Raw genomic sequence first — 17,606 nt, 5'->3', positions numbered from 1 at the left:
AGCCCCCAGATGGGCCAGCGTAGGCTACTGCAAAAGCTTGGAACAGGATTCAGAAAGGACAAGAAAAATCAGCCTAATTTTTTTCTTAGCAACTTATGTACTCTGACAGCTCCATAAAGTCTGAGTACAACATTTCTCTTCAAGAAGGGCATACAAAAGGACCTTGTTATGAAAGTGTTTTAATTGCTGCTAGAAGCAGAAAGGGGAAAGCCCTTATCTTTTTATCTTTTTCCCATAAGAGGCAGCTGCTTTTCGTGTTGTTTACAAAGGTTGGGGAAGCACTAACCCTTCATACTGGGCTAGGTGGGAAATAAGACCTGACTTTTTATGAACATTTTTGCAGGTTTTGGCTGGGGTAGTGTTAATTTTTGTTACAATAACTGGTATGAGACTCTGTTTCGGATTTGTGCTGAAAACAGAGTTGATGACACAGGGAGTTTTATAGTCATTGATGAGCATCACTTACAGAGAGTAAAGGCCTTTTCTGCTCCTCACCCCACCCCACCAGCGAGGAGCACAAGGAGTTAGGAAGGGACACAGCCAGGACAGTTGACCCTAACTGCCCAAAGCAATATTCCATACCATATGGCATCATGCTCAGCATACAGAGCTGGGGAAAGAAAGATCCAAGGAGGAATGTTTGGAGTGATGGTGTTTGTCTTACCAAGTCACTGCTACACATGATGGGACCCTGCTTTCCTGGAGATGGCTGAACAGTTACCTGTCCATGGGAAGCATTGAATTAATTCCTTGTTTTGTTTTTGTGCACCTTTACCTATTACACTGTCTTTATCTCAACCTATGAGTTTTCTCACTCTTCTCATTTCTTCCCCATCTCACTGGGAGGGAGTGAACAAGAGGTGGGGTGGGGCTGAGCTGACAGCTGGAGTTAAACCACCACCACAACACCATTACCTACTGAAGCAAAAAACCCAAATATTTTTAAAAGTCAGAATTGCAATAGGGAGAATTAATTAGTTTTTGTTGCCATTAGCTTTTCTTTTGAGTGCATGAAAACAGTTTTAATTAAAGCCTCCTTCTGCCTCAATTTCTCCAGATATCTTCCTGCTTCTGCAAAAAATGCCACAGATGCCAGAGACCACAGCTTCCTTCAGTACACATCTGTGATTCACACTGAGGACAGATCCATTCTGTGCACTCAGTAAAGCTTGCCTTACATGAGCAGAAGAAAATTCAGTAATATTGTTATATCAGTATTCAATTAAAATAAATACATGCAAAAAGGCTAAATCTTTACAAGGCAACTTTAGTTCTAGCACTTCCTTTCTTTCACTTGCAAACTTGCCAATCTCCCTTGTAAAAAAAAAAAAAAAAGTGAAAAATGCTTTTTTACATTTTTTATTTTGCTCACCCTCCCAAGAGCAGTATGGTACAGAATAGTCTCTACATCCCCAGTGCGGATCTCTAGTACCTTATTGCAGTCACAGATGGTCAATCTCCACTTTAAAAGACCAAGAAATCACTTATGATGTGTCTCCCAAAGCACAAATGCTAAGACACAATCGGGGGCTCTCAGCTAAGATTTAGAAGATCACGTAATCTTGAGAGACTAGACTCTGCCATTTTCTTCCAGCCTTTAATTACTTCCCATAGTCTCCCACATAACTTTCCCAGTCGTGCGATTTCATCTCCGTCAGCTCTTTGTCATCTTCTCCTTACTTTCGCAATCCCACTTTGCACTTGTCACAGCTTCTATACTGGGAGTCTCTGCCAGCAACCTGACTTTCCACCTACCAGCTTACTCTATATCCTACTCTTTACCAAGTCCCAGTCACCTGTCCCAAAGACTTAGCTCTCCTTCACATTTGTCATTTCCCATGTTCAGGTACTATTCTATTAGCTCAGTTTTTTGTGAAATCTGTACCCTTGCTCTGCAATCCTGTTCTTTCCTATGTCAGTTGGCTTTCAGGCTCCTCCTAAGATCACATGGCCCTTTGTGATCCCTCATACTGTCAGCCCAAGCACCAACAGAGGAATCACTCTGAAAGGACAGAGGAGTGGATATCAGAGTTGGTCCGAATCAAGAGATTTCAGCAAAAGCTCTGAACTGCTCCACTCACACACCTGCTCCCTTTGGAGACATTGCATTCAGGCAATCCTGCCAGACACAGCACTTGTGAGGGGACAAGGTACAATCTGGTTAACACCAGGGAGCATAGATGTTGAGGATTCAGAAAGCTAGAAGGGAGCTCAAAGAGTAATCTGTTCCACCATGTTGCTCCAGAAAGAATTCAACTATATTTATGTTGTTCCTGACTAACATTCAAACAACTTTTAATGATGCTAAAATAATGAAAATCCAAATTCAGGAATCTATTCTACTGCTGCAACTTCATTAATGCTGAACCCATTACACATCATCTGGTTGACCATAGGTATGGACAACATTGCTTCACAACAGCTTTGTGACATTAGAAAGTTATCGTGTCTTGTTCATCCTGACACTCTTCATTCATTTGAGCTGAAACAACTTCAGACACTTCAAGATTCCTTCATAGGCCATATTTGCTAAATCTTTTAAATATTTTCATTCTTCTCCTCTGTATACTCTCCAATTCATATACATCTTTCTTGAAGTGTGCAGCTCGATCGGGCATGGAGTTAGAGCTGAGGAGGATTTCTCATGCCTTCCATGGTGTCATCCTATCTATACATCACAATACAACATTTGTCTTTACTGCAGCAACTCCTCAAGTAATCTACCATAAAGCACAGCTCTTCCAAAGAATCACCACCCAATCCCTTCCTTATACAGTTGATAACTACAGTATCTTTGTACTGTCAAACAACTTAATTCTGTCTCCAGTATAGTCACAGTCCCTCTCTGACTGGTGCTGCAGATGTAGCAAGGACTACTGAGGTAACTGTTAAAAATACACTGTAGTACTGGGCATTGAATGAACATTGAAAAAATATTTGCTAAACTTTTCACAGGTGAATGGATGAAAACTTCAAAATTTAGAAGACGTAAGACAGAAAATTTGGGCAGGCTTTCATGAAGACATTAAAAATGCAGATCTTTGACAAAAGGACACTGCCTCAGCAGGACCTAGAATCCAGCTAAAAACCAGAATGACAATACCATGTTTCTGAAATATCTTAGGAATTTTTTTTCTTTAACAAGGAAAATCAACTAGTCTAATTCTCAATTAATTAAAAGAAAAATTAGCCTGAGTCATAAAGACAGGTGATGAACTATAGATTATATGGCTAAAATTTGCCAAAGTTATGAGAAACAGAAAAAAGGTTCTACAGCGGGAAAAATAATTCAATTTTGTTGGCAGATGACGCCACTCAACCTAACTATCTCATGTGTGCTCCAACAGACACCCATAGATACCGCAGATTCACAGGGCTTTCTGTCACTATTTTTCTCTTCTAACCCGAACTGTTCCACAGATCACCACAATTGTACTTTTTTTCTTTTTTTTTCCTGTGCTAAAGAGTTTCAAAGGGGCTTTCTTAAAGGCTACAGAGAAAGAGAGCATGTTACTTTGAAGAAAATCAACTTTCTTTGAAGAACAACATGAAAGTCAGAATCTTGTATGGTTCATTTCACTTTAATTCTTTCCATCACACTCCCTCCACATTTCAACTTAACAATAAACATAATCTTTTATGTGCAGCATCCTCCTACGGAAACCTCACCACAAATCACTAGGCTGAGCTGCTTTATGAAGCTGCTCAAGTCTGAAGGCTGATTTTCAAAACATGCTGAGTAATGAAAAAGATGGCCAAGCAGGTCAGCAGCGTGCACAGTATTTTGTACTCCCAAACACTGAATTGTGAGGAAAGCTTTTACTTATTTGGATAATTTTCACACTGTTTTTCTGAAGGCAATAATGGTGAAGAAAATAAAACTTCCACACGTGTTATAATTAAAAAAACTATAAGCTTAACAATTTCGAAGCATCTTTGGGTTGTGAAGCAATTGACTTAACTGATTTGACTGCATGTGTTGGTGATCACAAATGAAGGTAGTTAGCAGAAAAGTCATTAACTACCCTTACTGAACTACATCACCCAGTCCCATGAACTAAAATCAGCTGCATATGATGGTATTTTCTTAAACAGCCTTATTAGAGGCACAAAACTTTTATTCCTGTAATTTGGCACACAACATGCATATACAAAGGAGAAACTGAACTATGTTTAAAAATGTATTGATGTACTTTACACTTTTTTAGTAGCATCTGAATAATCTTCACTCAATGTGTGGCACAACAGCAGTATCAGCCACTTGCCCAGGATAATAAGCATCAAGATCTTTACATTTTAATTCCCATGAAATTTAATTATCAAATCACAGGGATTTAGCCCATGTGACACACTGGCTCTTGACCAGTATTAATTAAAAATTATTTGTTACAAGTCAGTTATATTTCTTTGTAAGGCTTCACCATTTTAACCCTAATGCTGAATGTAAAGCAATGGTAGATGCTGCATGCTTCTACAAAATATATTTTACCTCTTAAAGAGAGAAAGCCTATGATATGCAATGCATAGAATCAAAAGGAATGAAAGTCCCTTCAGGAAGTGATGAGAAACAATAAATGTAAGATCTACACAACAACTCACTGTTTCCTAAAGACAGAAATCATGGAGTCTCCACGGAAATAAACACAATTTTATCCATCAGTAATTGATTTAAATAATAGATAAAAAATAGAATTTGGTCCCTCCAGTGGAAGCACTAATGTAATTAAAGTTAACCCTGTAACTTCAGGTTGCCTTCTATCACATTATTCAACACCAATTGATTCCACTTTAACATGCACTTTATACAACTTTATTCTTTTTCAAATTCATCGGAACAATGACAATATGCAGATGTTTAGAGCATCTCACCATTTAAATCATGCTGATGGAGCTATTATGTAACTACAATGCCCTAAGTCTGTTGACTCCAAAGAAATTGACTGAACTTTTTTAACACAAAATTAGTAGGCTTATCCATTTTTGCTACAGCTCTCTTATTTAGGCCTTTATAGAATAAAGACTGTGCATTGATCTTGTGGAAAGGGGAAAAAAAATCCCTCAACAATCAGAATCAGTGATTTTCAAACACGAATAATTCAGAATATAAAAAAAAAAAGGTACTCTCTTGGTTTGTGAGGAAAAAAGTCAAACCATAGTCATTCAAGCTTACACTGTCTATATAAAAATTCTGTTTATGTTAGACTTCATTGTAAAACAACAACCAAACATATTCATATTCACAAACTCATCATCACATTTCAGTCAACTCTTATTATGTCATGTGTTTCTTATTTAAAAAGAGCTTATCTGACACATCTACAGTACGAATATTGAAATAACCCTAAACTACATTACTCACACAAACACATCCATTTTCATGACAGAGATACCTGGCAAAACAATAATCAGAGTGACTAAGAGCTGAAGCAGAAGAAACTACAAAAGTTATTCTTACTGCTGTAATCATACGTGTGAAACCAAACAGGGTTGCATTTCAGTACCTGCATTTAAAGTGAAATCTTATGGCCAAACAGTACTTTTTAATAGTAAATAAATTTTGATTCAGTATTCAGGAACTGTATGTTAAAAAAAATATTTTACTGAATGCATTTCCAGTTCACAACTGCTACTACCTGCATAATCTCACAAGGAAACTGATGAAAATAAGATCTATAAGGAACAAACTTGGGGGGGGAAGAAGGAAGGAAGTTAACATTTTAGCACAGGACCCAGCAAGTCAGTCATGCTTCAAACCAACTGTGTTTGTTACCGGTGCACTTCTAAAAACCCCGTTACATGGCATATAGGAAAAAAATAATAATTGCTTATAAGTCTCAAGTAATTCTCTCTAAAATATAGGGTTGCCCAAATGGATATTACAACAGGATGCTCTGAGACACATTTTCTTATTGGAGAAGAAAGACCCAATACCAATCAGCAGCAATCTCTTTACTACATGCCATATTTATTAAAAAATATTTCAAGGTAGTTCTTGTAATTATCATCCAACTAGAACATAAATAAATATACAAATCACTTTCATATAAAGTTTTAATACACCTTATAGTGTTAAATTCAAGCTCATTGTTGCAATGAAATATTCAACCACAAACACAAACTGTAATCTGATAGCAGCCAAGGAAGAGTTGAATTTGTCCATTAGATGAATTTCTGACCTGGATTCAAACCACCTAAAAGAAGTTACGTATAGAACTGCTAACTACTCCCTATATTAAAATACATCAATGGTTTTGTTAAAGAAACTCACAATAATATTTATGCCCGCTGATTAATGTTTTGGTACAGTTAGAAGACTTAATTGTCTATGCAAGGTGCAATTAAAGTTATTTTGGATGGTAATTTCTTGAGAGTGCATTACTAAATACCAAATAAAAGTCAGTTCTGACTAATTTTTCATCTTTACTCTGTTAAAACATAGAACCTGCTACATGTTACTGCTATCAGCTAGATTATATAGCTCAGAGTCTTAAGAAAAGACCTCTTTTCATACAATTGCTATACAATGTTTAAGGTATGTACAGAAAATCTGTTTGGGAATATAACAAATTAGCTTATCTATGTATCTATTATCGACAGAATATCTATTATTAGGCCTGTGGTTGAAAATTACTCTTCTCTTTCTCCGTGGCCCCATCCCCCAGCAGCAGATCGTTTTCAGTGCCATTATTGTCACACATATTAAATTTTCAGGATGCAGAGTTGTGGTTTCCAGATCTCTACTTACCCCTTGAACTGTCTTTTTACAGGGCATTTTTACACTTAAAATGACAGAGCAGAGGCATAGTAATGTTTTACGTACTACAGGTAAAGAGAACCAGATTTGTAACTGACTTGCGGCAATCCCAGCAAAATTAATTTAAAAAAAAAAAACAAAAAAAAAAACAAAAAACCCCCAAACCTAACCAACCAACCAACCAACCAAAAAAAAACCAACAAAAAACTCAAACCGTCGTTCATTAAAAATGTCTCCATGAAATAGAAAAGATGTGTGTTACACATACTTCTGTCCCTGAAATAGTCGTTTTCTAACTGACGAGATCCAGCAAGAAAACGATTTCCCATGTGAAAGGGTATTACCTCCAGCTTACCGGCTCCAGCTGCTGGGAAAGACTAAGGAAGAGGGACGCGGCCCCGCTGCCTGCCAGCCGCGGAACGCAGCCGGCTCGGTACAGCGGCGCGGCGGCACTTGTGTGACAAATGGCTTACGGGAGCTCGAACAAAGCGATGCTGCTCTGGAGAAGCATCGCCGTGAACAAAGTCATCTCTCTGACAGCTCCTGCTTTTCAGCGAAGCTGAAACAATACAGGACTCCCTGGGAAAACGCGAACAAAGGGAAAGCAGAAAGAATTGGAGAGAACCAGCCCAGCCATTGAATTCCGCGGCAGCAACGAAGTGACACCTTCCGAAAATCACCCGCACGCCTCCTTGCACCTTCCACCGAACAAAGGCAGCACAACAACGGCAGGGAACTACTCACGGGGGGGTTTTCTGGCCGTCCTCCCGGCACAGCCTCCTGCCCCTCGCCCGCTCGCCTCTTGCATCGCCGAGTGACAGGGAACAAGCAGCACAAAGCGGCAGGGACACTCCCGCACGGCCCCGCACAGCAGCGGGCGACCCCGCACGGCGAGCGCTCCCGAGGCGCGGCCGGGGCAAAGCGCAGCCACCGACGCTGGAGCGGCGAGGTCGGGATGCGGAGCCCCGAGGGGGACGCGGAGCCTCGGGGGGGGATGCGGAGCCCCGTGCTGCGGCGAGGCTCCCTCCCGCTGTCGGCACCGCAGCGGCCCTTGCGCAGGGGGGAAGGGGTGGGGCGGCAGGGTCCTTCCTACCTGTGCTCCCTCTCCCTGCTGCCAGAAGGGAAGAGCCGGTGGCTGCTGCGGGCGCCGGTGCCGCCGCCCAGCCCGTCGGATGCCGCCCCCGCGGCGGCCGCCCCATGGCAGCGCGGCCGCCGCCGCTCACAGGCGCCCCGCAGCGCCGCGCCCCTGCCGCTCCCGCATCCCTGCCCTCGAACTGGCAGCGTTCGGCTTCTCTTGTGCGGAAGGAAGGGGTAAGGCTGGATTTACCTGGATTCACCGAGACCCAGAACCGTTGCACTGCCCGAAGAGGAGAGTAGCTCCGGAGGAGAGGAGATCCACAGCTGCGGCTGCCTCCCGGCTCTGAAATCCCATTTGTTTTCTTCTCACAGCAAGACTGAAGTCTGAATCCAGCGTCTGGCTACTGCTATAGCTACACAAATATTTATCCCCTTCCTTTCCTAAAAAATAGGAGAAACTACAAGAAATAAAACAAAAATCAGCTGCTCCCTAACACAGCAGTAGAGAAAGCAGCCTCCCTTCTTTCTCATATCCTTAAATCCCGTATTTGTATCAGCTCTTCTGGGGCCCAACTCTTCCAATTCAGGTATCAACAGCAAGATTTTACCAGTGCAGGACACCTGTTTCCTGAGTTTCCCAAAGAGAACATGGTAAAAGCAGATGCTGCATTTAGTTCCATCCAGACTCTTCTTCCACTTTTTGAACCAAAATGTGGATCATGTGATTCATGATCTTCCACTGCTGAGAAAGATGTATTTTGCCAACCACCTCTCCAGATTCAGATGCTCCCTGGAGAATAAGGCCTTACAGCTTTGGATTTTGCCTGTTTTACAGTTTTGTGGCCCAATCAGAAGTGGTCCTTCTGGTATTCTTAAAAAGAACTAAGTCTTACCTGAAAATGACAGCCAGGCTGGGTTGGACCAAAGAGCTATCTCATACTTTTTTTTGTCTCTGACTGTGCCCAGTAACAGATGCTCTGAAGGAAGAATATAACTTTAGGCAGGCATTTACTGATACTCTCCCCCTCCTTAGCGATTTGTAGCTCAGTGAATTCCTGAGTCAAAGTGATACTTGTGAAAGAAACTAGTCTATGACTGAAATAAGTATCAATTGCTAGGAATCACTTTTTCACCTGCAAGCTTCTAGAGATGACTAGTCATACAAGGCCTGGGAGGTGCAGTCCATTCCGTTTTCAGTCCCTTCACAACTAAAGCTATAGCATACAGGGCACAGATAACTCAGAATTTTAAGCTCATGTACCAGCTCTAGTATTTAGGTGGCTGTTAAGTATATTGAATGCTATCTTTACATTAGCAAGAGCATATATATATATATATATATATATCCAAAATATATGGATACAAAGCACCTCAATTACCAGAGCTGAATTTGGTAACACTCCTCCAAAAGATTCAGGGGTTTTGCTGTGTTTTGCCTTGTTGCTATTGCAGCACTTACAGATTTTTAAGAGGTAGAATTGGATGGTACAGAGAGAAAACTTAATAAGTAGCCACCAGGAAAGCGGTGAATCCAGCCTTTGCCAGTTCCTTCAGATCAGTCAAATTGCTCAGTTACATGAGACCTTTCTTGGCAAAGGTCTCCTTCTTACTTGTCTGGAGCAGAAAATAAGTTAAAATGAGATTTATTTTTTTTTTTTCCCTTGAGAACTGACCATTTCTGTAAAGTAATGCAGTCACAAACCTCAGTGGTAAAGTGATAAATGGGCTTAAGGCAGACGTAGCTTTATTAGAAATTTTTTCACTTTGGGTTTAGTAGATTTTATTACTGAAATATTAGAAATCTAGGATTTCTATGGAGAAACCCAAACCTGTCTAGGATGTGCCATGATTGCTTGAAAAGACCGAAGTCCACTAGGTGGCACAAAAACACCATGTAAAAGCCAGGAGCAAGCCAGGGGTGCCTACCTCCCACTCAACATCTTTATGCATTTATCCAGAGCAAATGGGTACTGGTAAAGATTGCAGACATAGCTATAGTCCAGCAACCCACCCAACTCTTTTCAAATAAAAACAAGCTCAGATGCCAACATGTTCCTTTGGACTTAGAAGCTCAAAGAACTCAAAGAACATCTCTCTCAAAAGCAGTATCTGCTCCTGCAGACCTTGACTGACTCACAGCTGACTAATCACACTGAAATTAATTTCTGTGTTTTTGTTCATGAAAATACAGCTGTCTCTGCCCAGGAGTACTAAAACTGAGAAGAAGCCACTGACATTCTCATTTTTCCCACTTTCTTCAAATTGCTATTTTGCCATTTTAGTTAGTTTAACTCCTGCACCATCACCTTGAAATGGTAAAGGACACACCCCTGACAATGCTGGTGAGGCAGCTCTGCTTGGGTGATGTTGAGCTAGCAGCAGACACAGGTGGGATAGGCAACTACTGTAATAAATTCCAAAACTCACTTGAGCTCTGTTGTAGATAAATCTAAATATGGAGATAAAACAATGGTAATTATTTTTATACTTGTAATTTTTCAAAAGTCAAATATCATAATATAGATAATAAGAGTCAATGTCACCACAGCCGGATAAGTACATACCTGATCCCATTGCTGTGTGGAACTGTAGGAAAGTTTCCCACAGTCACAAAATTGTTGCCCCTCTGAAGACTGCCTAGTCCAACCCTTGCTCAAAGAAGGGTCATCTGCAGCAGGCTGTCCAGGACTGCCCCTCAGTGGGTTTTGAATACCTCTGTGGATGGAGACTCCACAACCACTCTGGGCAGCGTGTTGCACTGTTTGACCACCCTCACGGGACAAAAATATTTCTTATGCTTAAATGGAATTCCCTGTATTTCGATTTGTGCCCATTGTCTTGTAACTCCCCTGAGTACAATTGAGAAGAGACTTTTTATTCCCACTCCTACCCACAGTTATTTATGTATATGGAGATGTTCCTTCCCTCAATATTTCTTTTCTCAAGGCTGAGTAACCCCAGCTTGCTCAGACCCTTCTCTTGTGAGAGATGCTCCAATCCCTTATCATCTTTGGGGCTCTTTGCTGGACTTGCAAGAATGTCCATGTCCACATTGTATTGGGAGCTTTATGGAAGACATCGTGTGTTGGGGTTACCTTGGCCACGCCATGTCTGCTGTCCATATGCTGGAATGGGCTGCCACTGTGCAGGGAACCTGCCAGAGTGTCCCATGCTGGTTCTGCTGTGTGTTGGTGGGTGTTGTGGCAGAGGTAACATTGCAGCCTGACAGAAGACAGATGAGTTCTTTGCCTTTGTGGCTGAAACACTGCATTAATACACCAGCCACTGATAATACTCCAGTGTTTCAGCTATTGCTGATCAGTGCTTGCACAGCATCAAGGCTTCCTCTCCCCCTTATCATTTACACTGGAGGATGAATGGTCCAGGAATTAATACTGCTGCAGCTATTATGATCTTTGTGTGACCCATGAAGGGTCAGAGGATGAAATGAAACTGCAATATCTGTATACACAAAATTATAAGACCAGGGTACCAAAACCACATACCACTGGTTTCTTACGCTGTTAAAAAAGAAAAAGTATAAAGTTCTGTGCCAAGGAATGATTTAAAAAAAAAAAAACCAAAACAAAAGTCTGCAGTCCTATACAGTCATTTAGGAATAATAGCTTTTGTTTAATTGAGCAATTTAGGTTTTCATACATTGAAAAAACCTGTCCTTTTATTATCTCTAGTTGCCCCTGCTTCTGACAATAGACTTTGTTTTGTAGAAAAACAGCCCCAATGATTATTAGTTCACCTTTATTATTTTTCTGAAGTTATTTTCCCCCCCTCCCTAGCTGCAGATAACAAAAGACAGATAACTTGAGTATACAGTTTTCCCTTAATTTCATGTCTGCCACACTCTCAACTCACCCCATCTGAGGACTACAACAGTTCATTAGGCTCCCTTTGTGCTTTTGATCTTCCAGAAAGTGAGGACTGCACAGAAGCTTTTTGGAGCAGAGTCCAGAGAGTCACATGAACATCCTGACTCACATAAGGCTTGTTTCATACATGACATATACAGCAGTTCACGGATTTAAATCTTCTCCAAATTTGTGCTTGTTTTCTACTTCATGAAATGAAATACTTGATGTTAAAGCAAGGTTGTATAAAATTTACTTTTGTTTTCTTCTAGTTGCTTACATGTATATAAAATAATAGTAACAAGAAGGCAAAATGACAGCTATACTACACTCTGAATATTAGTAACGTTTTAATATTAGAAATCTGCACAGGCTTTGGTCACCAAAATGATACCATTTTTATTATAATAGCTGTGCAATTCTTCATAATTTATATCCATGTAGGAATTACTATTAATTGAAGTGTTATGGTTTTAATTGTAATGTCAAAATATACATTTTTTGGTAAGATGAAATATACTGTTTTCAATACAATGGAACACTTGCTTTTTTAATAACTCAGATTCCAGTTTAAGAGGGTTTATATACAAAATAAGATATTTAAAAGTCACCACTGAAGACATTAAGAGCAGAACATGAGTTTTCTCCTTCTTACTGAACCACTTCAGCCTGAATAATTAACGCCAATTAGCATCAGTGGCAACTACTGACTTAATTACAAACAGTATTCGTACATAAGTAACATTTAGAGATGACAAATTCCCCATTCCTGTAACTGGCAAATGAAAGACCTAGAAAATAAAATGTATGAGATGGACTCACTATGAATATATAGTTCCTTCCATGGCTCAGAAACCTAAAGCAATACAAGTATTTTCAGGTATTTCTGAACGGGTGTTCTACGTTGGCTTTAAGTAATAAAATTTAATATATATGACACAATATTTCCAGTTAACACAACATTCTTCATAATTTCTAAGTGTAACAATTTTAGTGCAAAATAGACAAAATCTAAGAGCAAAAAAAGGATTTTTTTCCATGTTATTTAATATGTGGCTTACACTTCAGAGATGCTTGTAATGTTAGCTGGTAACCACAGTTTTTTATTGAACATGAGGCAAGCAGAACACTACCTGTTGGCCAGTACAAGGATGTGCAGCAATGCATCCTCCCATTTCTAGTCCTCTCTATAAGTCCTATGAATACACAACATGTCAAGCTGATGGTGTGTAATTATTAGAAAACAATATTAGATACAATATACAATTATTTGCATAGATGGACGCTAAGAATATATCCTAAGATTGTGATCACTAATCGCATCTTACTTCAAAGCCCAAGTTTGAAATGCTCCCCTGCTAAATACACCAGATATTTTAAAGATTAGTTCTCACTTCATTTACCTAATATGTATGTCACAACATAAAGTCCTGTGTCACCTCTCCAACAGCTTGAGCTTAACTGTGCAAAGGATTCCAGGTGTCGCTCTGAACTTTTAAAACTAACATTTGAAAAATATCAGCAGGTACGATTCAAAAGTTTGAATATAAAATACTTTAGAATTTTATAATATTTAAAGTATTTCAATACGTCTTTAAGATGTAATTTTTCTCTTCACTTTTTACTTAATATGGGGATATTTAAAATGCAATTTCACACAAAGATGAAACAAAAGGAGACAAATTAGTTGACAAAAAGTAATAGAGGCTTAATATTTTTATTAAGAAAAAGTAAACAAAATACATTCACAAAATAGATAATCAATACTTTTAAATACCATGAAGTATGATCTGTAAACAGAAAACACTTGTTAGAAGCTTAAATATAGGAATTCATCACGGGTATAAAACATACACTGGCTCAGCACTTGTAAGACAATTGTGGATGTTATTCTGTTAGCTCATATTAAGATGAATGAAGTTCTGCAATCACATGAGATAAGCAAACAAATAAAACAGTAAAATAAAAACAAGAGATTGTCAAATCAAGTACTCATTTCCTTCTTATAATTATTATGTTTCCAAAGTTGTAACAAAACTTAGTCAGGCTTGATACAAAACCTGTCAAACAGCCAGCAAAAAACATCCCCGCCAGTTGGGAAAGCAGAATTTTGCAAAGTTGATTATTTCACCCTTTCTCAGAGATTTCAAAGGTAATCACTGATTTGAAAAAAACAGAGGTAGAATACAAGATAGTCTTCATAATTAAAAAAAAAAAAAGTCTTTATAACAAGGTAATGCTTCAGTTGCTTAAGTACTGGTTATTCCTTGAAGCTCACATTTCTGGTGGAGAAAGAAAAAATGTCAAAATAAAGTTAACTACTTTATTTTACTAATTAATATTAGGATAAATTGTAACAATTAGTTTTAGCTTCCTCATATTCTCTTCTGTTATTCCTAAATATCAACTATTATCATATTATCTAAAACTCTGCATTCAGTTCATTGATTCATTTCTCAAAGCAGAAGGGAGACAAGGAGGAAGAGAAAATTTCTTGAGAAGATGAAATCAGATTAGAGAAAGAGACAGTTGTAACACAACAGAACAGTAATTACAAAATACACTTTACTGTGGTAAGCTCCCAAGAAGAAATAACTAAGCAGGATGAAAGATGGTGACAGTACTGTTGAGATCATTCTACCGTAATGACCCACTGATAGATTTAAAAGGTAAGACATACATAACAACTGCATGTGAATTCAGTTGTTAAAAACCACTTTCTTTAAATATATATACTTAATGAAAATGGGATATTTTCTGATAAGATATGGTACAGAGCTGTCATTGTTAAAGTTAAGAATGCCAATATTAGGACAAAAATAGTGCACTACATTGTATTCTTCAAGTACAGCAACTGGACTTTTTATTGCTCTCAGGACTCACTATAACACAAGGAAGACTACAGACAACTCTTTACTGATGATACTCTTTCTCAAAAATATATTATCTGTCATCATCTCAGTTAAAATGTTGATTTGCAACATTACAGGGTGCACCTAACGGCTCACCAGTAAACCAAGAGTCGTAACTGCTGTTTCATCCCCACTGACAACATCACTTTTGCTAGTTTGCATTTTTTGCTTTGCCCAAAAACTCACAGAAGAGAAAAAATGCTGACAATGTGGGTTTATGCCATGCTGACCTCAGTTCTCAAGAAACCTGTGTTTTTGTTAACAAAAGTAAGCTCATGAACAAGCCATATGTATTTATCAACAAAAATAAACTTCAAAATCTGTCTGATTCATGAGCTGTTACAGCACATCTATTTCTTACAACAATAACTGTTTACCTCTCCCTGTCCTTCCTCTTCACTGCAATTTATTATGCAATATAGGACAGGCAGGATATAACACCAATAACCAGGCCTGTAAAATAAAACTGACAAAATCTAAAACAACGACCTCTAAAAGAACAAAAATGTCAGTGAAAATGAACAGGTGAGAGGCTGATTTTGATTTCCTTTTTATGGACTCTAGTAATCACGATCTTAGACATTCATAGATTCAAGCACTAACAATGCATTCATTATTTTTATGCACTTGTTTTGGAAATAGTTTTATCTAATGCATAATGTTCAAATGCATTTTAGTTGGACTCTCTTCTGTGGAGTGTTTGTCCCTCATTGCTGTACTTGAATTTCACAACTTTTCTCTCAATACAAACCATTTATTCTTTGGAGATAACTGTTAAGAATAATAAACTGGCAAAATATATTTGGATATAAGTAATGGCAACAATAAGCAGGCAATACAAGCAGCTGTCAGCTTGTGCAAGACCATTAACAGGAATAGGAATGAGAATCCATTTATTATATGGTCTTTGGAGAGTACTTTGCATCTACTGTTTTTAATCAACTTTTTATAGTAGGAGAGACAGCAAAAGCAGAACTTAGAAACACTTGAAGTACATAACAATTTCAAATCATTAGAATGGTTTTATTTAGAAACAATTTAAACTTAACTCTTAAACTGAACCAATCTGCTAAAATCAAATCACTTACTTCTCAGCTGATGCCTGCTCAGTTGTCCTTACAACGCTCCGTTCAGGAGAACGTGAGGGAGACCTGAACGTTGAACTGAGAGGAGGCGAAGCGCGTAACGATGATGTAGAGAGACCGTGTCGGCGCATTTCCTGAATTGCACGTTCTCTGCCAACAAACAGCAATTTTAGTTACACAGCACTTAGGGACTGCACCATGTTAAAAGCAAGGAAACGTAACTTTTCTCTGTATTTTTACTTGGTGATTTTTCGCAATACTTTACAGTAAGTTTTGTTTTCTTGTAAAGTTACTCAATTTTATTCTTGTTTTCATGAGAAGGAATTGTTTTACTTTTAAAGGCAGTGGTTAACATAAAATTTACAAGAAAATTCAGAAACTGTATAAGATTTTTCTTTTTAATTAAGCAGTTTTCAAGATGAGCATATTACATTTTGCACAGCAAGAGGAATAGAGTCTTCCATAAAAGTTTCTCACTATTGAAAAAAAACAAGTTCTAAAAGTGAGAAAGAAAAAATGAGAAGAGTCAACTCACTGAAAAAGCAGCATCTTACCGTTCAAATCGCTCAGTTGTCAGTTGTCTTTTTAAAACATCACAGTCAGTCTGCAGCTGTGCAGCTTTACTTCGAAGCATGGAAACCTCTCTATTATGGCTGCTTCTAAAAAAAAAAAAAATCACGAGAAGCAACAAAGTTTTCTTTGAACACCATCAGCTAGGAGCTTAGACAATTTAGAGCAAGATAAAACAAAACCAGATACTAAACATGTTGCTTCACACAGACCAAATCAAAGACAAATTAGAAGCAAGAAAGCAAGAACCAAGTGAATGTAACACAATGTTTCCAGAAGAAGTAAGGTGAGAATGAAGTGAGAAGCTGTCACTACATCCTAACTACATTGTGTTCTTTTTCAGACAAAGGTAAACACAGACATATTTTATAAAAACAGACAAAACAATTAAAACATTAATTTATTGATTCACTACCCTCTTTTGCATGTGAGATGATCTTTACGTGTACATTTAAAAAAAAAAGGAAGAAAAAAGCAGTAAGTATCCACATAAAATACAAATGTAACAGTAAAAATTATATCAAGTAGATTGGAACTATCTGGCTAGCAGTGAAAACTACTGAATCAAATCTACATAAAAAATATATTAATGCAAATATCAGACCAGCACAACCCAGAGTCTCATGGCTTGTCAACTATAACCTTGGTATTTGGGTCCAGCTGTTTCAACTGCAAGAATCAAAATGAAAAGCAACCTTGAAAATCTTAACTAACATAATTAAGCCTTGAAAATCTTAGCTAACATAATTAAGCCTTGAAAATCTTAACTAACATAATTAAGCATACATCTTAGTAAATCATCAGCTTGACCAACGCAATGCTTGGTTGCAAAATACTATTAATTCTTTATAAAGGAAGAAAAAAAATCATTGAGTGTAAAATAAGTTGTCTAAATGAGAACCGAGACAGCTGTGTTATTCCATACAGTCTTCAAAGCCAGTATGAGGTGGAGTGCTCAAAAGTCACTTCTGGAGAAGTAAAGTTGTACTAGTTTATTGTTAAAGCACTGGACTGGAATTCTGAAAAGCAATTTCCACTCCTAGGTCAGTCATAGACTTCCTGTCTGGCACCTGCTGGTCTTTGACTCCAGGAAGATGCAAACTACTCAAGAGATTTGTTCCAAAAAGAACCGCAGAATATTTTTTCCCATGTTCCCTATTCATCAGTAAAATTCCTAGAATGGTATCTTGATCCAGTATGTTGAGAACAGATGCAGAAGACAAGAGATCTTGATGATATCTTATTCTAAGTCCTTCAGAGACAGGCATATGCTTTCAGGATGGAGGTAAGAATTCAGGGCCCAGTATCATTATTGTAAAATAAGAAAAGAAAGTGAACACTT

At 38.3% G+C, this 17,606-nt stretch overlaps 2 protein-coding genes across 11 annotated transcripts in view; both read right to left on the bottom strand.

Annotated features, from left to right (window-relative positions):
• KIAA1211 (KIAA1211 ortholog) overlaps positions 1–7,930 on the bottom strand; it is a 126,777-nt gene extending 118,847 nt beyond the window's left edge. For all 4 annotated transcript variants that reach the window (XM_027636246.1, XM_027636247.1, XM_027636238.1 and 1 more), the window contains exon 1: positions 7,848–7,930. The gene's annotated coding sequence lies outside the window, so the exon portion shown is untranslated. The remainder of the gene's footprint in view (positions 1–7,847) is intronic.
• A 5,478-nt stretch (positions 7,931–13,408) lies between these two features.
• CEP135 (centrosomal protein 135) overlaps positions 13,409–17,606 on the bottom strand; it is a 36,054-nt gene continuing 31,856 nt past the window's right edge. For 6 of the 7 annotated variants that reach the window (XM_027635440.1, XM_027635438.1, XM_027635437.1 and 3 more), the window contains 3 exons: positions 16,249–16,353; positions 15,698–15,844; positions 13,409–13,979 (listed from right to left, as the gene is read on the bottom strand). In XM_027635440.1, the coding sequence (XP_027491241.1) occupies positions 13,958–13,979; positions 15,698–15,844; positions 16,249–16,353 (274 nt within the window). In that variant the 3' untranslated portion in view covers positions 13,409–13,957. Of the gene's footprint in view, positions 13,980–15,697; positions 15,845–16,248; positions 16,354–17,048; positions 17,536–17,606 lie in introns of those variants that run through there. The other variant, XM_027635443.1, reaches the window with a different exon arrangement.

The sequence above is a fragment of the Corapipo altera genome, unplaced genomic scaffold (genome assembly GCF_003945725.1).
Source record: "Corapipo altera isolate COAL_440 unplaced genomic scaffold, ASM394572v1 22b, whole genome shotgun sequence".
NCBI classification, from domain to species: Eukaryota; Metazoa; Chordata; class Aves; order Passeriformes; family Pipridae; genus Corapipo; species Corapipo altera.
This window is presented reverse-complemented; position numbering and strand designations above follow the sequence as displayed.